This window comes from Panthera pardus, unplaced genomic scaffold, assembly GCF_024362965.1.
Source record: "Panthera pardus isolate Hobbes unplaced genomic scaffold, ASM2436296v1 HiC_scaffold_11, whole genome shotgun sequence".
Lineage (NCBI taxonomy): Eukaryota > Metazoa > Chordata > Mammalia > Carnivora > Felidae > Panthera > Panthera pardus.
In genome coordinates, this window is record NW_026526666.1 from 31914604 (window position 1) to 31939372 (window position 24769).

The window sequence follows — 24769 nt, forward strand, 5'->3', positions numbered from 1 at the left end:
ACGCGGGGCTCGAACTCACGGACCGCGAGATCGTGACCTGGCTGAAGTCGGACGCTTAACCGACTGCGCCACCCAGGCGCCCCAAACAGTCTGAATTTTAATAACTGGCTATTTATGGAGGTGTGATTAAGGTTAAAGAGCCAACAAGGATGAAGCAACTGACATCTAGCAACAGCAGAAATCCATTACCACCCCTTGCCTCAATGTGTACGAGGTAATAGTTGTCAGAATCCAATGAGAACTGGACCTTGGAAAAAGGGACTGTCCAACAGGAGCTGTAGCCATAGTTGAACGAATGCTGTGAAAATAGGGAAGGGAAGAGGGAAACAAACACCTTGACTTCTCTCTCCTCCTATCCTTACACCTCCTAACAATGTCTCCCACTGTAAGTCAGAGCCTAGTTGTTCAAGTCCACAGCTATCAGCTTCCAGAGTCAAAGCACTGGCCAGGGAAGGGAGACCACTGGAATCTACTAGGCGCAAACCGAAAACAACCGTATGAGGAAACAGCAGTATCTCTTTTCAGTTGAGGAGTCCAATAAGGGTGATTTTCCAGCTGGACCAAATATGACAAAAAGAGGAAAATCCTAGGATCTTTGGGGAGGATGGGAAATACAGAGAGGAGAGTTTGAGACTGAGACAATAGAAAACATAATGTTATGATCTTTGCTTGAAAAGTCTGCCTCCTCTATATGTGGGTGATTCTGCTCTTTTCGTAAGAGAGAAGTAAACAATTATGATACAAACTAGTGCTTTAATAGTTACATATAAAACTGCTTCCTAAAAAAATAAATAAATAAATAAAACTGCTTCCTTTATCAATTCATATTGTATAAAAAGTTCCAAAGACTCCCTATTATTCGAAACCTATTATAAACTTCTCTGTCTTTACATACACAATTCCTATGTCTAATCTTATATCTTATTCCCCTGCTGAAACGTATATTTTCATATGAGATTTCACGTTTTTCCCCCTGTACCAGGTTCAATTTTCTCTTTTCATCAAGACTGAATTAAACATCTGTGTTCCTCACAAAGGCATTCTTGACTAAACCCAGCCCAGAGGTCTTTCCCTTGAGTTCAGATGTGTATAACTTTTTATATTTATCCTTCTAGGGACTTGTGTTCTCAAATCTGAGGATTCAATGTTTGTCATTAGTTCTGGAAAATTCTAGGTCATTATTGCTTCAGATCTGACCACTGCTCATTGTCTCCATTCGCTCATTCTGGAATTCCTCTTAGTGTGGTAGTCATTTTCATCCCATTCTTCCTGTCTCGTAGCCTCTCTTTCACATTTTTCATCTGTCTCCTTGTGTTGCATTAGGGCAACTTCTTTAGCTCTATCTTCCACCCACTAACTCTTTTGTTATTTAACTCATCCACTTAGTTTTCAACTAAAAATGTTCTATTTCTGATTTTTGTTAAGTGTTATTTTACTCTCCTTCCAACACAGCTTCAACAATTGGGGACTAATGGTCCCCCAATTATTTTGAAGATAATCTCAGATGTCTACTATTTGTTTTTTTAAAAAACTCTGCTTAGTCTTTGTATCACTCATTCTTTGCTCATGTTTTCAAATTCCTCTATTATTTAAATATTTGAAATATTTATTTTATATTCTATAACAAATAATCCCATTATCCATTGCTGCTTACTCATGGTGTTTGTATCTTCATGTATTTTTAAATTCTTGATGCATGCTCATGTTAGAAGAATTCTTCCCTAAGCTTCTGAAACACAATTCAACAGTTTTTTATTTTGTCTCCAACTGTTTTTTTTTTTAAGCCTACCAGACTATAGAGTCCTTTATGGAAAGAATGCTTCTCGCTGTTTTGTTATTTCTCACTGTGCTAAATGTAGGCCTTTGCACATTAAAGGTTGGAAAGGTAGAAGAAAGCTAAAATGCCTATGCTGTGCTACAGAACAGTAACAGGTAAGCCATAAGGAAATAAGTCAGACTCAGTTGTGTGTGGAAGGGTAGGAGCAGGTAAGAAAGAAGACATTTTTAAATTATATATATGATCCCCCTCCCCTCAGATTCTAATGTGTGTCATTTTGGGAATCTATTTGGGAATCACTGTACCAAGCAGAGTGTGTTACCTGCATAAGTAGGAAAAAAAAAAAAAAAAAAAAAAAGGAAATTATATAAAAAAAACTTTTAGTTTTAAAAATATTTTTGCATTAAGTTATTTTCAGTCATTCTGTTGTATATTTAATGAATACCTATACTAAATACTGTGATGGAAATACAAAGAGACATAATGTATGGTCCTGTTCTCATATGGTTCATAGTTTTGTTGGGGAGATGGAAATGTAAATAAATACTGGCAAAAGAGAGGCATATACAATTGGTATAATGACACAAAAGGGAGAACTGACCAATTTTTCCTAAGGGGAAGGTAGTAGGAAGATCAGAAAAGATAAGAATTGCTCAAATTGTGTTCTTAGATACAAATTATAAGAATAAGGGAGAGAACATAGGAGTCAAAGGGGAAAGAATGTACAAAGTTAAGCATGCACAAAGTATACTGTAGGGATAGGAAATAGCTTCATCTAGTTAACACCTAGAACAGAAGCAGGAACGCTTTGGGAAATAAAGATTAGAAGATGGGCAGAGACAAGTCATGAAGGGCTCTGTATGACTTGCAAAAGCATTTGGTCTTTAACTTGTAAATTATAAGCTCCTAGTAAAGGATTTAAAATATAGAGGAGTAGAGGTCAGGTCAGGCAATACAGTAATTAAAAACAAGGCCCCTAAAATCAAGATGGCCTAGTGCTGCATTCTTAGTAAATTTCTGTAGAAAAAAAGAGGTTAAAATCTTAGCTCTATACCACTTACCAGTTTTGTGACCTTGGGCAAGTTATTTACTTAGCCTTTTTGAGCCTCATTTTGCTCATCTGCAAAATATGTATAATAATAGTATCAACCTCCTAGGGTTGTGTGAAAATTAAAAGAGTTAATACAAGCTCAGCACATAGTCAGTGTTCAGTAAATGTCAGCTTTTATTATTAATATTGTGGTATGTAATTAAGAAAATCTATATTGGAAACAAAGAGACAAGTTAGTCCACTATTTAAAAGAACATATTGGTTTCAGGTAAGACCTGGCTTTGATATAAGATTCTTGTGATGATTCCCAGAACCACTGCTTTCCAGCCGTGTGGCAAAGTTATTTACCTTTTGGAACCTCAGTAATCCCCAAAACAGTGATAATAATTATACATGTAAGATTACCGTGAGGATTAAATGATACTACATGTAATGTGCGTGGTTCAGAACCTCGTACAGAAGTTTTAGTGTAATGTGTAATGAACGATAGGATGAGGAAGAACAGATTGTGAGCACAAACTACTACTTCAAGAATCTCGTCTATGAGAGAGAGTCCTGTCAATAGAGCTATGAAGAAGCAAAACAATTTTTTTTTTTTTTTTTTTTTAATGGAAGGAAATGTGAACATATGCAGTAAGGATCAGAGGTGAGAAGCAAGGAGGTAAAAAAAATACTGGTGACAGAGTAACTGATGGAACAGGTTTAGGAGATGAGAAAGAATGGAAATTGGAGGACAAATTGGATGCTTATAGGCTCTTACAGGGTGGAAAGAGACCTCTTTCTCTAAAACCAATGAGGAAGATACAGAAATATTGGCAGGTGATAGGAGGAATCTGAGGAAGCTGCACCCTAATGATCTTAATCTTATGTATAAAATGGAAACAAAGAGGTCTGAGGTGGGATAGAAGACTGGAAGAGATAGGTGAAAGAAAAGCTCCTGATAAGGGGATAAAGATCTGAAATGCAGGACAACATTTACAAGCCCAGCTGAAGTCAGAAACTAAAATTTATAGTAATAGGTATGATTAATATTTCAGCAGCATTCAGTAGATTAAAGCAGAAAAGACAGATGGTAGGACTGATTTGCTGTTGGGGGTTTCCAAGACAGGTCTGATATAAAGATAAGATTAAAGGCTGCTTGATGTGGGAGCATCAGTAAGGGAATGGTTCAGGGTAACATTGGTTTTAGGGTACAGAGAAAAGAACATGAAATTTGCAAGGGGCTGATGGCCCCTTCTTCAGCCTCTTCCTGAAGAATTAAGGATATGAAAAGATTTGATCAAATATCTAGTTCTGTGGTAATACAGAAGAGACCAGAGGAGTAACAATAATTTAAGCTATCATTTACTGCATAATCATTATCTGCATAGTCATTAATCTAGGTTCTTTGTCTCATTTAGGGAAATAAAAGATTTGGTGAAAGTGTGACATATCAAATTTAAGATTTCATTGCTCAATTCATTGCTAAAATGACAAGCAGTAAAGGTACACAGTGGCTGAGGTATTCAAAGAAGTTTGAAATAATACTGTTAAATGGGTTGTATACGTATGTAGTTTTTTTGTTTTTGTTTTTAATGCCCCATAATGATGCCGAACTGAAGAACCAAAGCTCTTAAGGAATACTGGAGCGTGTCTGGTGATTAAGAGACGTCAGAGATGGAAAAAAAGAAAAAAAAGAAAAAAATGTAGACTGTATACATAATTCACTGTCTCAGAGGATTCAAAGCCTCAGAGGAGAGTATGATGTGTCATTTAATAGAATTTGGAAGAGGTAAAAAGGGTCAGTATTTTTGTAGTTTCAATTTTTTTTTAATTAAGTAGGTTCTATGCCCCAAATGGGTTTTGAACTCACAACACTGAGATCAAGTCAACTGAGCCAGTCAGGGTCCTTGTCCATTTTAAGTTAAAAAAACAGCATCTCAGCTTAAACAATATGCTCAAAACAGCCAGCTCTTACACAGAAGAAATTAAAATGTCTTTGTATTCCTATTGTATGGCTTGTTCCCCCAGGAGGACCGAAGGAATTCAGAGAAAATGAGAAATTACATGGTTATTGCATTTACAATAAACATTAATAAGGATCAAATTTTATAAGAAAATATAAAAAGGGTAATCTGATAAGAATGGAAAGAACACAGAACTATCAGTCAGGAGACTTCATTATAAATCCTAGATTATTGGGGCACCTGGTTGGCTCAGTCGGTGGAGCATGTGAATCTTGATCTCAGTGTTGTGAAATGGATTACGTAATAAAAAAAAATAATAATCCTGGATTATTATGAAAAGCAAAAACTGACCCATAAAAACAGAGAAAAAACTGGTGGTTGCCACAGGGACGGGGAGTGGGAGATAGAGGCTTCTAGTTATGGAATGAGTAAGTCACAGGGATAAGGGATAAAAAAGCATAGGGAATATAATCAGTGGTATTATAATAGTGTTGTATGGTGACAAAGTAGCTGGACTTGTGGTAAGCAGAACAATTACTTGCAGATTTGTTGAGTCACTATGTTGTACACCTGAAAATAATGTAACACTGTGTCAACCATACTTCAGTAAAAATTAAAAAAAAAAAAAAAAAAAAAAAAAAAAGAATCCTGGATTATACCTCAGGCTAGTTATTTTATCCTTAGGCCATAATTTCCTTAGTAATTTGTAAAATGAGGGGGCTGAAGGGGCTGAATTATATCAGCAATTTTCAAAGCTTATTTTTCTTAAGTGGCAAATTCCAAATGATATCTTACCCAGAACAAAACAAAAAAGTCTCCGTGTTGCCTCCTAAGACAATTCTACAGAGCCCTGACCTCCCAGGAACATAATTTGGGCTTTTTTAGATTATTGTAGGTCTAGTTCATTTCCAGAGTATCTTACAACTCCAAAAAGATCTATAAATCTTTGTGTCTTGAAAAGGACAGAAATAGTATAACTTAGTTCCAGAATCCCATAGAAAAGAAACTTGACATTTGAGGCAAAATGCTAGGCATGGACACGTCAGACAGTTTAAAATAACATTTTCTATAAATATTTCAATAAACATTTTCCACAAATAAATATTCTATAAATATAAGGGATAAAGTAAAAGGGTAAAAAGCACATGAAAAAGTAAAACACAAGTAGTTATCATGATAACGAATGTAGTCTCTGCCAAAGAGAAGTTTATAATCAAATTAGGGAAAAGTAACATGCCTATCAGGAGCCTAGAAGCTCTAGTTAGCCTCAGGGATGAATAGCTTTTCTTAGTCACGCATTGTCTTCAAACTTTCAAGGGGAGTACTGCTCCCAAGTCGGAAGAATGTTTGAAGTAATGAAAAAAAACCCCCAAAAACAACAACAACAAAAAACAACTTTAGGTGAAGATCACAACTTCACATAAAAAACAACCAATCAAAAGTTATCAGTCTTTGTAGTTTTCTAAGCTTGTAGTCTGGGTAATTTTTAATTATTTTCTTTCTTTCAGGTTTTCATCATCTTCTGTCATTTCCTCCTCTGTGTGACTGTTACCTATCTCATTCAAATTGCCATAGAGGAAAGAGCATCCATTTTGAAGGGCACTAAGGTCTAGTAGCAGCTCTGAAATTTATTAATATTTAACTACTCTGGTGCTCAGTTTCCTTAACTATAACATGATGATAACTTTTGAGTTCTATTTTATTTTATATTTGTGTAAGTATGTATATACTTACTACTTTTAAGTTCTATTTTAAATATTAAACTCTGTAATGCAAAAACATGGTGACAAGAGAAATCTTCTAACCAGCTGTTTTCTAACAATAATTCTCTTTGAGTTTCATTTTGATCATATCACTCATAAAAAATCCTATAATTACTTTAAATAGGCTCTGAAATGAAAGAGACACTGCACCAATTAATTCCCCATTACCTACCATGCTCTTCTGTTATACTTAAATTCATAGCCACCCACACATCAAAGCCTATGGCTAAGGAAAAAACTAATGCCATCGAGTGGCTAAAATGAGACAAGCAACACAAGGGATTTTATATACACTACCTCAGTTTTTCTTCCTAACTGTCCTGTAAAGATTACAGTTGACCCTTGAACAACACAATGGTAAAGGCACCAACCCCTGCACAGTGAAAAATTTTAGTACAACTTTTGGTTCCCCCAAACTTTACTACTTTGGTACTGTTGACTGAAAACCTTACTGATAACATAAACAGTCAACTAATATGTATTTTATATGTTACATGTATAATATACTGTATTCTCACAGTAAAGTAGGCTAGAGAAAACAATGTTATTAAGAACATACAAGGAGGAGAAAATACATTCATAGTAATTTACTATAAAATATCTATGTATTAAGTGGACCTGCACAGTTCAAACCTGTGTTGTTCAAAGGTCAACTGTATATTTTATCCCCATTTTAGGGATGGTGAAACAAATGCCCAGTAGTAAGGTTATGTACTTTGTCTACTATCAAAAGCTAGTAAGTAGCAGATGGACAATGAACCTATTTTGCCTGGCTTCATTATAGCAAATCTATTCACATTAAAAATGAAAGTGAAAGAAACATTTTATGGCCATAAAGATTTATATGTATTCACACGGTTTACAAAAAGATACAAATATAATAAGACATAGAAACAGCATCTATTTATACTAACAACCTCAACTTTTATTCCCTCTTAGTGGGCTTGACTGAATTATATTGGTCTATTTAAACAGCTAATTTATAGCATGTAACAATGCTGGTTCTTCTACCCTGAAAGAGAAAATATCAGAGTTGAAAGACCCATCTAGTAGACCTTAACAGTGAGCTCTAGGAAAGTCACTATTGATTAGAATAAACATATACAAACTGAAATCTCATTGCTATCCTTACCCTAATTTTTTTCCCACATGTTCCTCCCTTTAACTTCAAAGACAGTTATCAAATCTTTGTTAAAATTCTTCTTTGACTTTTAAAAATCCCATTTTTCTTCAATTGTTCCACATGTAACAGGATTTTCATCATCTCACCATTCCTGCAATTATTCACTGGATAAGTTTTAATAATGCTTCTCTAAGGTATGATCTGGCTCAACTCAAACTTTATTGTTTTTGTTCTCTCCCCCCCCGCCAACTCAAAGTTTTTTATTTCTTTTTGGGCAAACCTTCTTTCTCCTCCTACCTTTGGGATACGGCTTAAGATTTGATTGTGAGATTTTTTGTTTTCTGTTTTATAAAGTTTTTCCCACTTTGTGTTAATAACTCTTCTATTAGCTTCTATGGTGCATGGTACTTACTTCTATCAGATCATTTACCATATAGGTAAATCAAATGATGCCAACTCCCCTATTAAAAGCCCTTCAACAGTCTCCCAATTCTTAGTCTACGAAGACCCTAGAGATCTGGCATCTACCTACATCATCTACTTTACACTGATCTTCTGTCTCACAATTTTATTTTTTATTTTTTTTTTAATGTTTATTTATTTTTGAGACAGAGAGAGACAGAGCATGAGGGGGGGAGGGTCAGAGAGAGAGGGAGACACAGAATCGGAAGCAGGCTCCAGGCTCTGAGCTGTCAGCACAGAGCCCGATGTGGGGCTCGAACTCACGGACCGTGAGATCATGACCTGAGCCAAAGTCGGACGCTTAACCGACCAAGCCACCCAGGCGCCCCACAATTTTTATTCTTACAACATATCAGGTTCTCTCCTACCTCAAGGGGTTGTATACTTTGTCTCCTCTGCTGGAAACACTCTACCTGGATCTTTAAAAGTCTGGCAAATTTTCACACATCAGGTCTCTCAGGTCAAATGTAGCATCCTCAAAGAGATCCCCTAACTATCTACAGTGGCTGCTACCCCCTCATTATACCACCCTACTTCCTTCTTTCCCTATCCTTGTAGTTTTTAAAAGTTGTTTCCTATTTATCTTCCCTCATTAGAATATAAGGTCCTTAAGTATACGGACTTTGGACTTTTGATCAATCATTACCAGCATCTAGAATGGTGCTTGGCACAGAATAGAGATCAGTGATTATCAAGCTTAAGAGTTCTGTTACAGCAATACGTACATCTCCGTAAATCTAGAACCTAGTAAAAACCCTGGTACATATGAAATGTTAAATAAATATTTGTGAAATGAAAAGACTGATCTTACCCACTTGGATGACATTCACTATGACGTCTAATTAGATGATCTCCAAATCCACCTATCCAGCCCTGACCTCTACCTTCCACATCTTTATTTAATTGCTAAGAGACTAGGTATAGAACCCATCCCCCTCCAATATAGATTTTTTCTAATGATTGTGGTATAATTTGCTTTGCAAACTATAGACAAATCCCTTCCTTTGTACTCCAATCCAATTAGTTACTGACTCATATTATTTTTTCCTGCATGTATTTTTTTCTATTCCTACTGCCAAGTTTTACTTCAAGTTCTCCTGATCTTACAGTTGTAGCACTGGAGTAGCCTCCTGCCAAATTGCTTGCCTTTAGTTCCTCCTCCCTCAAATTCATTCTTCATACAAATTCCAAGATCAACTTTTCCATTACGTGTCTCCCATCCCGTCTCCGACACCAACAAGTATAAACACCTCAAGCCCAGCATTCTAAGACCTTAATATCATTTTAAATGAAATCATCAAAATAAAGGTACATTTGGGAAATGAGGTGGTAGACTCTTACACACTTTCAGATATGATGCTAAAAAGTCAGGTATGTACTGAAAGACAATGAAGTAGAAGTTCCTTGAGGAAACCTGCAAGACCTTGTTTATGTCGTTCATTGCTAATCTACCCGAAGTGCCAGGAATACAGTAGATATCAATGAATTATATTTGTTGATTAAGTAAATACTTTCATAATAATTTTAAAATAAATGAAGGATCATAAATGAGAGAATGAATGCCAAGATGAAGGTAGTATTCTTTGAAAATCAGTTTGGTATTTAGACACATGGAGCTTAGTAAATTACTTTTTATTCTTTTTATTTAATGTTTTGTAAGAACATTAATCAAGTTCTTACCACTTTCAATGATTTTTACATGGATTTAATCTTCATACATCTCAGTGAGGTAGGTCGTATTAAAGCTAAGAAATCTGGTATACATAAAGTTTAAGCACATAAAACATTTTTTGAAGCAGGAAAAGCAGTGATGAGGATGTGATTAGGATGCTGGCCATGAGGAAAGAAAAAAAATAAATTGGAAAAAAAATTTTTTAAGTAGAGGCTAGAGTAGTAAAACCACCACCTCACATCATCAAGCACTGTAAATCTGCTTTCACTAATAAATGTAATTTTTAAAATGACATATGTATCATCAGTCTAAATACTAAATGATAAAAAGTTTGCTATCTTTCTTATTCTTTAGATAAGATTAAGTTGTATTATTTTCTTCCCACACCCCAGTGGATGGATTAGAATCTGAGTAATAAAGTCACCACCATGGATCTGAATCCAGTGTGGACCAGCTTTACCTCTGGATTCTACAGCTATGTATCATATTCCAGCCATTCATGTCATTCATGAAAGCCACTGAGACACATGGAAGCCTGGGTAACTGAGCACATTAGCTCATTTCAAATCCAGCTTTAGTAGTATAACCTACAAATGGTGAATCAGAAGAATCACCTTCATTTTTAGAGTACATCACTAAAGTAAATATATTTCAATACTAGCTCTCACTTGGTTGTCTTTTATGTTAATACAAAATGTACATTCAAATCACTGCAGAAGCGAAAGCTACTGCAGCACTCTGATGTTCACCTCTGTCTTAATGCAGGCTTTTATACAACTCACCAGATGAGAAACATCAAAAAAAAAACCCCTAGGTTCTTCTTTTATTGTGTTAAAAATAAAACTTTCCAGGGGTGCCTGGGTAGCTAGTCAGTTAAGCGTCTGACTCTTGATTGTTGGCTCAGGTCATGAGCTCACAGTTAGTAAGTCTGAGTCCCCACACTGGGCTCTGCACTGACAGCTGCGGAGCTTGCCTGGGATTCTCCGTCTCCCTGTCTCTCTGCCCCTCCCCACTCGCTCACACCCTCTCTCTAAAATAAATGAATAAGCATTAAAAAAATAAAACTTTTCAAAGTCTTCAAAGACATAAAATTTACATTCAAAATGAATTATAAATATAATGAAAATTTAAGTAAAATGTTTTTCCTCTTACCCTGTCCAGTTCCAGTGTAAACTTCTGGTCCCATGACTGATTGGAAATGGGTTTCCAGCTCGTCTGACCAACCACAGTATTATCTAGCTTCAAAACCGCACAGACATCATCTGTAATTACAATTTATAAACTTGCTTAAATATTTTAAAACTTTAAAATAGAAGCATCACTGTTTAATAGGAACAAAAGTCTCATGAGCCTTTAAAAGTAAGATTTTTCTTAATACTGAAGCTTTTGAATCTTAAATGGCTACTTTTACATGTACACATACTTCTACCAGATGCTCCCAAATTATCCTCTGTGTTTGACAAAAACACAGAGATCAAATGCTGTCTATTTTGTATGTTTGTATATCAACAGTAATCATTCAGTTTTCTCCCTCTACACTTCTATTTGTAGAGTTTGTCACCTTAGACAATTTTTGTTTCCACACTTTCCCTAAAATCCCTTTCTAGATGAAGGAAGACACTGACATATGCACCTCTGTACTCTGTAGTAGGTTTAACTGTCACAGGCCTTCCCCGCCCCCAGTGCTACCTTTATATCATAGTTTATAATTACATTTTAGAACATCTGCAAAGTGCTTCATAAACCTATTGCATATTGCTCTTACCACTTCCACCTATTCCCCCATTTTGTTTGCTAACTGAGCCACTACTAGTAAACACGTTTGGTCCTGTGGTTAGTTATCAAGATTGAGAAGTGTCACGATGTCATTAAAAGATAAAGATGTGACAAGACTCAGAGCCTCCGAACACTTTCAGTTTGGCATAGATTGATCCTGAGCATTTCATTCTTCCAAAAGAATTAATGTTATGTGTCATTCAGTTTTCTAACATAATTTCAATAAATTTGGTTGCCTTTGTTTCCTGTCAGTATAGCTTTCGATATTTTAAAGTTAAATTATAGAAGTCAGAACATAAAGCTTTTTGTTCAACTTTGGCTCTTTCCCATTGCTAGCTGCATTGTTAAGTTCTTTGTATAGGCCCTTTAATTTGTTATACGATTTTTTAAAAAATTTGGTTACTGAACTGGACAAGTCGTCGGTTTTTAGGAGATTTCGACTACTTCCACTTTTACTTTTACTTGTTCTGCTCATGAAAGATGATCTGGTTTCACTTGGACTCCAACCAGGTAGTGCAACCGATGTTGCTTTTGACCGTCCAGGGACATTCTCTAGAATATCTTGACAGCCCATAAGACGAACTTCCAAAGTACCTATCAGCATGAACAAATATCAAATAAGAACATCAATTTTTAATATATAGAACTATGTCTTTGTTACCTATTCAGAAAGGATGGGGAGAGATCTGCTAAAATAACAAAATCTCTTCTCCCAGAGGATCTGTGAGGTAACTAATCATCCTTCCTGTTTTAATTAGAGAAACCTATTGAAAATTCTTAATAAAACTATAAGAAATTTTATGGAAAGAACAGCGCCTTCCAATAGCTGTCCAAAAACTTGTTCTAAAAGAGGTTACATAAACTTCTTCTATGTCTGAATACTCATTTATATAATTACATGGAAGAATTACAAAATTATGTGGATAGACCATGTGGGAGGGAAAACAAAGCCAAATATCAACATAAACATACAGAAATTAGAAACAAGGAAATCTGACTACATGAAAAGCAGCTAGCCATGTTTAGTAGTTACGTAGTTAATACAGAAAAAGACTTTACAGGGTTTTTTTGTATAAATGGGTTTCCTGTTCTATTTGATGTGTAAAATAATATTAACTTTCTAATAGTGTAATGAGTCAAATAATTGACTATAATTATCTAAGCATAATTCTGATTTCCTTAGGCAAATAAATACTGAAGGTGTTCAAATGAAAATGAGTAACTCTAAGGCTATCTAAAGATACGGTTTGTCATCATTTGGGCTAGATTTAGTATACCAGAAGTTAGAAATGGTGCTATAGTATTAAAATTTTAGATAATGCACAGAGAATAACATTTTAGGAGTTATTTAAGTACTCCTATATATAACATTTAGGGATACTTCCTGGTCCCAATGAACTTAAATAATTAAAGCTGAACTCGAAAGTAAAAAGGCCTGGATTTATACCCAACTCTAAAAAAAAAAAAAAAAAAAAAAATCAAACAAAATACGTGAAAAAAGTGTTAAAGACATTGGAGGTCAGGAAATGAAGAACACTGATCCCCAAGAGATGGCAAACAAATGAGATGAACCCTAAGACTGCTTGAGTTTACTGCCTGGAATATACCTAGGACATAGTGCAGGGAGGGGAAACTCAGGTGCAACCAAGTGGACTACCTGTGTGAAGGAAACGGACCGGAGAGTATGACACAGAACTGATCAAGGTGGCTAGAATTCACAGGCAGAGTAAAAGATAGACAACAGCTGTCCAGAGACAGAACTAAGATGTGCAGAGGGTTCCCCTAATCAAGTATTCAGTCTTGCCCCAGTAGTAGAGAATAATTACTCCTACGTTAAATGATGTTCTGGTCTGTATAACAAATCTTAAAAGCAATACCCGGTATTGTTTAAAATCAATACAGGTATTGCTTCAAAGCAATACAGGTAACTTAACTGTGACCTAGAACAAAGCTCAAGAATATTTATAGGAATACAAAAATATCCAGCACCCAAAAGCTAAAACTCACAATGTCTAGCAATCTAATCAGAGACTACCAGGCATATTTGTTTTCTGTTGCTGGATTACCAATTACCACAAATTTAGTGGCCTAGAACAACACCCATTTATTATCTCACAGTTCTGTAGGTCAGACTCTGGGTGAGTTGTCTGTACTCTCTGTTAGAAATCTCACAAGGCTGAAATCCTCATATCTGCCAGGCTGGGCTCTTATCTGGAAGATTTGAAGAATCTGCTTCCAAGATCATTCAGGTTGTTGGCAGCCTCCAGTTTCTAGCAGACATAGGATTGGGGTCCCTATTTCCTTGCTAGCTGATGGCCAAGGGTTGTTTTCAAGTTCTAAAGGCCGCGTGAATTCCTCACTACATGCTGGCCCCCTCTATCTTCAAGCCAGCAATGGCACATACAATCTTTTTCATGATTCAGATTATTCTTCCCCTTCTGCCACTGGCCAGAGAAAATTCTCTGCTTTTAGGGGGTTCATGTGATCATATTACACCAGCCCAGATAACTGCCCTTTATATTAACTCAAAGCCAACTGATTAATAACCTTAGTCACACAGGCAAAATCCCCTTTTCCATATAACATAGTATTATCACAGGAATGATGTCTCATCGTATTCACAGGACAGGGGTTCCAAGGGTCATTCTTGAAATTCTGACTATTATACCAGGAAAACAGATAAACAGAAAAGTAAGAAACATAGTAAGAAAAAAAGAAACCAAATGAAAATCAATCCAAAACTGACATGAACACATTCACACAGTGATCATAATTATAGTCCATCTGTTCAAAAACTTGAATAGAGACATGCAAGAAATCAAAAAGACCCCAAACAAAATCCCAGATATAAAACTACCATGTTAGAGACTTTAGGAAAAATATACTGGGATGAGATTAGTGGCAGATTATACACTGCAAAAGAAAAGCTAGTGAACTTGAAGCTAAAGCAGTAGAAATGGTAAAAAAAAAAAAAAAAAAAAATAAGAGAAAGGAAAGACTTGAGGGGTAAAAAACACAACAACAACAACACAAAAAACCAGTGCATATATAAACTAAGTTTAACTTCAAGTGGCCCAATATGTGTACAACTAAGTCCCTGATGAAGAGCAGAGACAATTGGGACAGAAATATATTTGAAAAAATAATGGCTGAAAAATTTCCAAATTTGATGAAAACTATAAACCCAGTAAGTATCCAAGAATTTCAAAAACACCAAGCAAAAGAGCAATAAGTAAATCACATGAAAGCACACGATAATAAAATTTCTCAAAACAAGTAATACAGAGAAAATATTAAAAACAGCCAGAGGAAAAAAGATACGTTACATACAAAGATTAGGATCACAGTGGATTTCTCATAAGAAACAATGAAAAGCAAGATGCATAAGCAACAATTTTAATGTACTGAGAAAATGAACAAGCAAATAAACTGTGAACTTAGAATTCTAGACCCACTGAAAATATCTTTCAAAAATGAAGACTTTTCAGATTTAAAAATGGGTAAAGAATCCATTTTCAGCAGACTACCATGATCCAGCCATATCATTCCTAAGTATTTACCCAAATGAAATCTACATTTACACAAAAACTGCATAAGGATGTTATTAGTAGCTATATTTGGAAAAAATACAAAGTGGAAACAACTCAAATATCAGTTGCAGGTGAATGGATAAACAAATTATGGACTATCCATACAACTGAATGCTATTAGTAACAGAAAGGAACTACTGATAGACACAACATAGATGAATATTAAAATAGTTATTCAGAGTGAAAAAGGTCAGAAATCCTTCTCTTCCCAAAGAACACAGTATATACTGAATGATTCCACCTATAGAAAATTCTACAAAATGTAAACTAATAGCAAGTGACAGAAATAGGTCAGTGATTGCCTGGAGTCAGATGTGGGTAAGGAGAGCATGAGAAGAGCAGGAAAGAGGGATTACACAGAGGCACACAAGGACACTTTTGGGATAATGGATATATTAATTATCTTGATTGTTGTGATGGTTTCACAACAAAATTTATGACAAAAATCTTCAAGTTATACACTTCAAATAAAACTGGATGTTGATGATGGTGGCACAACTATATACATTGCCTAAAAATCCTAAAACTAGGGGCGCCTGGGTCATTCAGTTGTCTCTGCCCCTCCCCCACTCGTACTCTGTTTCTATGACCCTCTCAAAAATAAACATTAAAACATTCTTTTAAAGTTCTAAAACTATATTCTTAACAAAAAAAAAATTTTTTTTAACTTTTATTTATTTTTGAGAGACAGCATGAATGGGGGAGGAGCAGAGAGAGAAGGAGACACAGAATCAGAAGCAGGCTCCAGGCTCTGAGCTGTCAGGACAGAGCCCGACGAGGGGCTCGAACCCACGAACTGTGAGATCATGACCTGGGCTGAAGTCGGATGCTTAACCGACTGAGCCACCCAGGTGCCCTAAAACTGTATTCTTCAAGTGTGTGAATTCTATGGTATATAAATTATGTCTCAATAAAGTTACTAAAGTTGGAGGGGAAGCTTCAATTTTTATGTTTGGTTAGGCTATGGAAATATTCTGTAACTATAAAGTGCTAAAACAGATTAAATAGATATTATTTTAATTTTAATTCAAAAGAAACAACTTGTTGTGTTTGTGTGTTTTATTTCCTTTTTTGTTGTTAAACTGGCAAACTTAGCTCATTTCCATTGTAAATGTTTAGCTGTAAAAGTCATCCTGGGGAAACTGAAAACATCTGGTCACTACTTCAAACCCTGGTAGCTTATTAAATATTTTAGTAATTTCAATATATTAGGAGATGACAATGCTCAGCACCTGCTTTCATTTAGGAAAAAGAAACCTGGAGGGATTTAAGAACTTTAGTAAGCATCTAGAAGTTTCTTTCCTTTATGAGGTGACACAGTTGCAATTGTGTGTAACCATATTAGAAATACTTTAAAATATTTTACTTTTATAACCCACAATATGAAATTTTTAAAACAAGCAATCCAAGAAGTAAATGTCTGTATTCATAAACAGTAGCTATGAATTCCATTAGAACAAGTAAATGTGTTTTTTTTTAATGTTCTGAAAAAACTATTTTATATCCATTTTACTAATTCAGTATTTCATCTTGGTACAACTGAGTAATGAAGGTATCTTCTTTCATAAAAACAAGTAAAAGTCTCAAAATGTGGACCAAAAATTCAATTATACCTTAGTTCAAAGTAGCACCAAATTTGCAAATTTCAATTTTTATTCATACAACCACAAAAGAAATCAGAATATAAAGGAGACAAACCACAAATAGCATGTAGTGAAAAACTCAGGAGGGTAAATGTTCCTACTACTTATCCAATATAATTCTTCATTGTGTCTAATCCTTTATTAAGACCAATAGTATTTCTCTTTCTAGTTACTCTGTCTTTAGCTTAAGGTTCAACATGAATTCATTAAAAGGTTCAGCAGGAATTTAAAATAATATTTTTAAAAACCAAAATGTCTTGGGGTGTCTGGGTGGCTCAGTCAGTTAAGTGTCTGACTTCGGCTCAGGTCATGATCTCGCGGTTCGTGAGTTCGAGTCCCGCGTCAGGCTCTGTGCTGACATCCAGAGCCTGGGGAGCCTGCTTTGGATTCTGTGTCTCCCTCTCTCTCTGTCCCTGGCCTGCTTGCACTCTGTCTCTCTCTCTCAAAAATAAACATAAAAAAAAATTAAAAAAAAAAAAAACAAAATGTCTTAAGAACTGTAAGATACTTCCCTTTATGCTGACAATTTACATCACTTTGAATAAAGTTCAGTAAGGCAATGAAGAACAGGAAAAGAGAATGGAAGAGGTTAGAGTTGGGGAGAGAAGTCAACAAGAATAGAAAGGGAAAAATAATTCCAGCTGTATCAGATGTTTTCTAAAACATGGCTTTATTACTTTTCTAGAAATATTGTTGATTTCCAAATATTTGACAACCATATTTTAATCAATGAATCATTCAAAAATTCTAAAATATTATTAATGCATTCAGCACTGAGTCATACAATGGCAAAACTTAAGTGCAGTGCCTTCCTTATTGTCAAATAATCTTTACCAAGTTTCTCCTGAAACTATAAATATCCTGTGCTAGGGGCTAGAATTACATGTAGGCAGACAACAAAGTCTTTGTTCTTCACAGGTCTATATTCCAGTTTTGATTTTAAGAAATACAGTAAGAAGATGGATAACAAGGCAGATATTAAACAGGGACTGTGCACAAACCAGTTTAACTGTGATAGAAAATTCATAATAGGAGTTACAGAAGATGTGACTAGAATGATAAACACTTTAATAAATATTTAAAACATTTAAAATAAAATGGAGCATTCTGACCAAAGATTCCCAAGCTTTCTTGTTTCATGGTACCCTAATGTACCAATTTTTTCACTGTGCTCCTAGTCTGAAAGATACCTAACAGTTCTGTTTCATAGAATATTGTAATCAATTAATAACTATAAAAACAATACACATAACTTGAAAGAAAAGGTAATCTTATTTCACTCGTAAATAACCATAGTTATTTCCTAATGGGATGTTTACACTGAGCACTGTACAACTTCTCAAACTCTGGAATTACACTGGAAACCACCACCTTCTTTTCTACTCCATGTTGATTTTCACATGGTATTTATTATATCACAGCAATGCAGGAAAACCCTGTTTCATCAACATTTATGACTTCACTCGAAGCACCATCTCCTGCTAAAACTATAACTACTTTGAGCTAGTAGTTTAAATGGTGACTGTAGGACGTGAAGTAACACTTTACTTTGAGGGCTTCCCTCAAAAAAGTTAAAATATCCTGTTGTATTCTGTTTATTCATTCTGGCATCCCAGGATACCTCAGATTTAGAAACTCAATTTGGTAACTGCAGGTTTAGACTGATCCTATTAGTGGCAACAGCACAGTTTAACTATAAATTTGTCCTTCAAGTTTTAATATAGAAGTCTGACATAAAACTGATTAATGATACCCAAAGCTACCAGAATGTGATAGCATGCTATGCAATTCTGAAGAACACTTTCACATCTTCAAAATACTCAATGACATTATTAAAGTAAAGCCCTTGTTGACATTCACATTCATATGGTAATTTAAGAATTTCCAGGGGTGAGAAGTCAATGTAACAAAAATGTCATAATCACATGGACCATAAAAACCTTTGTAGCTGATAGAGAAAACGGTGGGGCAACAAGGTCCTAAAGCAATTTCTCCACAGAAACACAGGAAACAAACAAAGCAACCAAAAATTAGCAAAAACTGTTAGAATCAAGTGTATGAGAAATGTGGAAGATAGTCAAAGGTTTACTGCAACCAAGCAAATGCTTACTTAACAAAAACACAGTAAGTACTCAATAGGAGACTCTGTAGCACTTTAATTTACCCTTGCCTCATCTTCCTTCTACCCACATGGTTTGTTGATAATTTTCAAGACAGCAGTTGGAAAAGAAGACCTCATTCTCAAGGAAGTGTGATTGCCTGCTTTGAATGAACTGAGGGCTCTCTGATGAACTAACACAAAAGCGTGCCTTAAAAAAAATTGTTTTTTGCCTTACTAGGAAATCTCTCAGGGCAGAGAAATAGCTAAGTGGAAGGCATTTAAAGGCAAATAAACCAGTCATTGCAACCTGAGGCAAAAGATATCAATTGGGACAAACAAGATATCCCAAAGACTCTTGGAGGAGAACATAAGGAGTGGGATGTTTTGGGGAATAAGGGCTTTGCAGTATTTCCACTGAGAAACTAGAAGGCTAGAGAGAAAAGGAGGCATCGTCAGAAAAGGCCTGAGAAAGTCCTAAGTTCTCACATCTGGCTGATCTTCAAGTTTTGTGCCAGCAAAGGCAGAGTTGTAAGATGCCTGGGTGACTGTTGGGGGTATGCCCCCAACACACAAACACGAGCCCAGCTACAAAGACAGGCAATTTTTTTTCTTTCTGCCTGCATGCATGAAAAGAAATGTCTGTTAAATTACTAGCTGACCACTAGTCTTAATAAAGACTTCAGTGACCATACATGACAACAACTACAGTGTTTACAAAATCATTTATAAAAGCCCCTAAAAAACTATATCCCACACAAACAACAAGAAATTCTAGAGAAAGGGAGTGTCTTCCAGAGTTACACATTATAATATTCACAATATCCAGTTTTCAATCAAAAATTAAGATGCAACCTGGAAAATAAGGAGTATGGCTGGGGTGCCTGGGTAGCTCAGTCGGTTAAGCGTCCGACTTTGGCTCAGGTCATGATCTCGCGGTCCGTGAGTTCGAGCCCCACGTCGGGCTCTGTGCTGACAGCTCAGAGCCTGGAGCCTGTTTTGGATTCTGTGTCTCCCCTTCACTCTCTCTACCCTCCCCTGCTTGCATTCTGTCTCTGTCTCTCTCAAAAATAAATTAAAAAAAAAAAAAAAGAGTATGGCTAATTGACAAGAAAGGCAGAAATTAATGGAAACTGATGAAACCAAGACACTGGATCTATTAGACAAGGACTTCATATCAACTGTCTTACATATTGTCAAGGACCTACAAAACAAAACAAGAACAAAACCAAAACCAAAACTAAACGAAAGAAAGGAGAATGGTGTTTTAACAAATAGAGAATATTAATGAAGACATAGAATTTATCAATAAGAACCAAATGAAAGCACAATACTAAAATTTTTAAAATTTACTAGAAAATTGCAATAGAGTTGAGCAGGCAGAAGAACTGGCAAACTTAAAGACAGGTAAATTAAAAGCACCCAGTCATAGGAGCAGAGAGGAAAAAAAAAAAGAAAAGTGAATATAATTCCATGTTATTTGAAGCCAATGGTAATAAAGAACATTGCATGAAGAGATATATTGATGAAAAAAAAATACAGCTTTTTATAATAGGAAAATAGAAACAAGAAGATGAAATCACATTTTTAAAGAGCTGGAAAAAAGTGAAAGGGCAGAAAAAGATATTCAGTGCAAATAGTAATAAGGAAAAGACAGTTGAGGGAGCTACATGAATATCAGACAAAATAGACCTTCAATTCAAGATTCTTACAGGAGATAAAACAGGACATTATATTTTGATAGAAGAGTCAATCCATCAAGAAGATATAAAAATTATAAACATAAGTGCACTTCACAGCAGAGCCCAAAAATACATGAAGCAAACATTTACATAATGAAAAGGAGAAATAGGCACAAAAAATAACTGAGACATCACTAACTGACTTTCAGTAATGGACCTACTAGAATGGCAATAATCAAAAAAAAAAAAAAACAAAAGAAAAGGAAAATATCAAGTGTTGGGTAAGGATGTGTGCTCTTAAGAACATAAAATGATGCTGCAGCCACTGTGGCAAATAGGTGACCATGCCTCAAAAATATAAACATAAAATTACCACATGACCTGGTACTTACATTCCTAGGTATACACCCAAAATAAATGAAAACACATGTTCAGACAAAAACCTGAACAAAAATGTTCATAAGAACACTATTCACAATAGTCATAAGGTGGAAACAACCCAAATGTCCATCAATTAATAAATGGATAAACAAAACTTAGTATATACCCACATATAATTGAGAACTATTTAGCATAAAAAGAAATGAAGTACTGATATATTCTACAAGGACAAACCTTGAGAACAGTACACTAAGTGAAAGAAGTCAAACACAGAGGCCAAAAATTATATACTTCCATTTATAGGAAATATCTAGAATAGACAAATCTACAGAGACAGAAAACCAACAGTGGCTGCCAGAAGCTGTGGGAATGGGGAGTAACTACTTAATGGGTACGGGGTTTCCTTTTGGGATGATGAAAATGTTCTGGAACTACATGATGGTGATAGTTTTGCAACACCATAAATATAGTAAATACTTCTGAATTGTATATTTTTAAATGGCTAAAATAATATATTTTATGTTATGTGTATCTTATCACAGTATTTTAAACATCTGTGCATACTTCTTAAAAGTACTCATACTTTTTATTCATTTATTAAACCAGGACCCGATGTACACACAAAAAAAGTGCACCCAAAACAATTAGGAGATGTATGCAACCTACCTGTTAGTGCTGCCGGTTTGGACAGTGTACTATATTGGTTCTGTGTAGATATCATACTTTGACGTGGACTTAGTGTTGGTGATGCAACAAGTGAAAGCTCCTCAATGATAATACTGCTTTTGGGGTGATTCTTGGGGAGTTCATTTAATCTTTGCTCTAAGGAATACTTTAAAAGGTCCAACTTCTGACTTGATTCATTAAATCTTGCTTGGGCCTTGAACAGGGAAAAGACAATTGTTGTCATTTAAATAATTACATTCTTTGAAAAATGTATTTATTAAGTTAAAATATTTATTTAAAATTACTTCTGAAAGTGCTTTTCTGTCTGTTACTTTTCCTGAGCCAAGTAATTTCATTACATTCTTTGCACCTTCTGCTACTGCAAATTCTATCCTAAAATGATGCCTTAATTCTTCCATCCGAAGTTCAAGAGGACTTATGACAGGTTTTGCTAGAGGGGGGAGAAAAAAAATGCAATTGAACCATTTATTTGGTATTTTCATATACAGTGATTAAAACTCATGAAAAAGAAATGAATTCTTACAATGTAAGAGAAAAATTAGTTAAGTAAATAAACACTGAAGTAATAATAGATACAATGTTGAAATAAAGAGCCTTCCATTTTAGCCATCAAAACTCAAAGACATAAGGCCTCCTCCTCCTTAATTCTGAACCACTGCTTCTTTACTACATGATATTTATTAAGCACTATAAGCCCATAATAATAAGCATGACAATTTATCTCTATTCCATCACCATTATCAAAAGCCAATTCATTGGTCTGGACTGCCTGAAGAATCTGCATTCGTATCACTTCTATTTTTGTCTTGCTGTCCTGGAGCAGCTGCTGAGCTGTGCCATGGAGTTTCCGATCCTATTAAAATAAGTTTGAAAAGGTAAGCATATGAAAAGACAAACAGAACATTTTCACAGCTTCTAAATAAGATAAAACGATTATCAGCAAGTGAAAAACAGAGTTAAAAGCACACTGTAAGCGCTATAATAGATACACTTGTAGATACATTTATTTTAAAAAGCCATCAAACGAAACAGCTATAAATGAGAAAAACAACTTCATTTAGTTAAGACAATTTGTGAGAAAGCAAGTAAATCTTATTACTGTTTTAAAGAATTCCAAATTCACATTTGTAATTTTCTCTGCTTTTACACAAAATATAAAGGATTTTTTCACACTATGTTCAATAATTCTCAGAAGCATTGCATGTGACAGACGCCTCAGTGACTAAACCTAAATATTTTAGAAAATCTCTTCCTCTCTCATAACATTACAGTTAAATTCTTATGAACCTTCATATATGTAGGGAAATTTTTAAAGTAACTAATCATAGATGGTATTTGTGTTCCCTTAAATCTGATAAAGGAAACAGGCAATAGCATTTGTCAACACTGGTGAGATAATAAGAAAGGTCCCTTGACACTCTTTAATGTCAAAAAAACCCAAGACATTCTCAATAAAGCAAAGGAGGAAATTATAGTGAATAAACTTCTGTTATCTCTTAAAACTTCAAGAAAGGTCCAGAATTAAGTGAAATAATGTTACTGTCATACCAGTTTAATTCTAACAACAATGACTGTTACTGACAGAGAGTAACAAAAAACTTACCATTTTAGGAATTGTGGTCTGCTAAATAATGATCCACCCAAAGATGTCCATGTCCTAATCCCAGAACCTTACGAATGTTACATAGCAAAGGGAAACTAAAATAGCAGATGGAATTAAGGTTGTTAATCACTCAACCTTAAAATGTAGAGATTATTTCCAGTTGGGCCCAAAGTAATTATAAGTCTCCTTAAATGTGGAAGAGAAAGGCAGAAGAGGAGGGCAGAGTAATATGAGAAGAAATGGACCCACTGTTTTTGGCTTCAAAGACAGAGAAGAAGGCCATAAGCCAAGGAATGTGGGCAGCCTCTAGATGCTAGAAAGAACAAAGAAACAAATTCTCTTCTCCATCCTTCAGAAGGGAATGCAGCTCTGCCAATGCCTTGATTTTAGCTCAGTGACATCCGTTTGAGACTTTTCAATTACAAAATTGTAAAATAATAAATTTGTATTAAGCTACTAAATTTATGATAATTTGTTGCAGCAACCATAGAAAACTAATACAGCATTTTTCCCCAAAAGTTTCATATGCAACAAGTAACAGAAATTAAAACCATCTGCTGCTTAGATTGTTATATTAATTGTCAAAGTCTAGTAGGCTTCAATCCACAAAAAAATGATAAAACTATGCATCAAGTTAGAAAGTACTTATTCAAAAGAAAAGCCAATTGTTGCTTACTATTTAAGCATCTCTAGTTTTATCACTATGGCAGTCAGTACTGATTTGCAAATAAAATAGGATACAATCAACCTATATTCTCTAGAAGAGTTCAAGACTAGAAGCTAAGAGACAAGCATCAGATGTGCAGCATCATTTCAATAGAAACACACACACAGAGTCTATTATGACACTGAATAAAAGAGGAAGAAGGAGATGTGGGGTGGGAAAGATAGTATTGCTATTATATAAGGGAAAAAAAATAAAGTGAACATATTTTATGTTAAACACCAAACAAGGTTAATATACAGTGGGAGAAAAAGAATTTGCAAATTTATGAATTCTTCTTCCATTTCTTTCCTGCTCCTAAGGCCAGTCAATTTAAGAAAGATCTCTAGTCAGATTTCATTCTTTATTAAATATTTAGATTTCACACCAAGGAGTTGAGCCAAATAATCTACTAAGTCTCTTAAATATCATTTTACACCATGAAGTGTGTACACACACACACACACACACACACACACACTGAATTTGTTAATTATGCTTTACCATTAAAAATACTTGCTTGAGTTTGCTGCTTGGCTATGACTAATTATATGCTTTTATGAATATACCTATTCACCCTTCAAATTTAAAATGAAAATACTTTTATTTTAATTCCTCCTCCTTTCCACTATTAAGTACATCAGAAAAACTGAAGATTTGAAACAGCTTTTCTATTCCTTTGAGAACTTATTGGAGTAAGAAAAAAACTTAGTATTCCAAAGCTCCTAATTTAGTGGGGTAAATATGTTTTACAATCAGATAGACTGGTTCCCAAATCTTACTGTACTTTTAAACCTGGGCTTGTTAACCTA

General features: G+C 35.0%; 1 protein-coding gene across 2 annotated transcripts in view; it reads right to left on the reverse strand.

Moving 5' to 3' along the window:
• PKN2 (protein kinase N2) overlaps positions 1–24769 on the reverse strand; it is a 127975-nt gene that overhangs the window by 31982 nt on the left and 71224 nt on the right. For both annotated transcript variants that reach the window (XM_053892852.1, XM_019414068.2), the window contains exons 4-8: positions 22387–22504; positions 21936–22081; positions 21631–21844; positions 11979–12164; positions 10947–11056 (exon numbers count right to left, since the gene is read on the reverse strand). In XM_053892852.1, coding sequence (XP_053748827.1) covers positions 10947–11056; positions 11979–12164; positions 21631–21844; positions 21936–22081; positions 22387–22504 — 774 coding nt within the window. The remainder of the gene's footprint in view (positions 1–10946; positions 11057–11978; positions 12165–21630; positions 21845–21935; positions 22082–22386; positions 22505–24769) is intronic.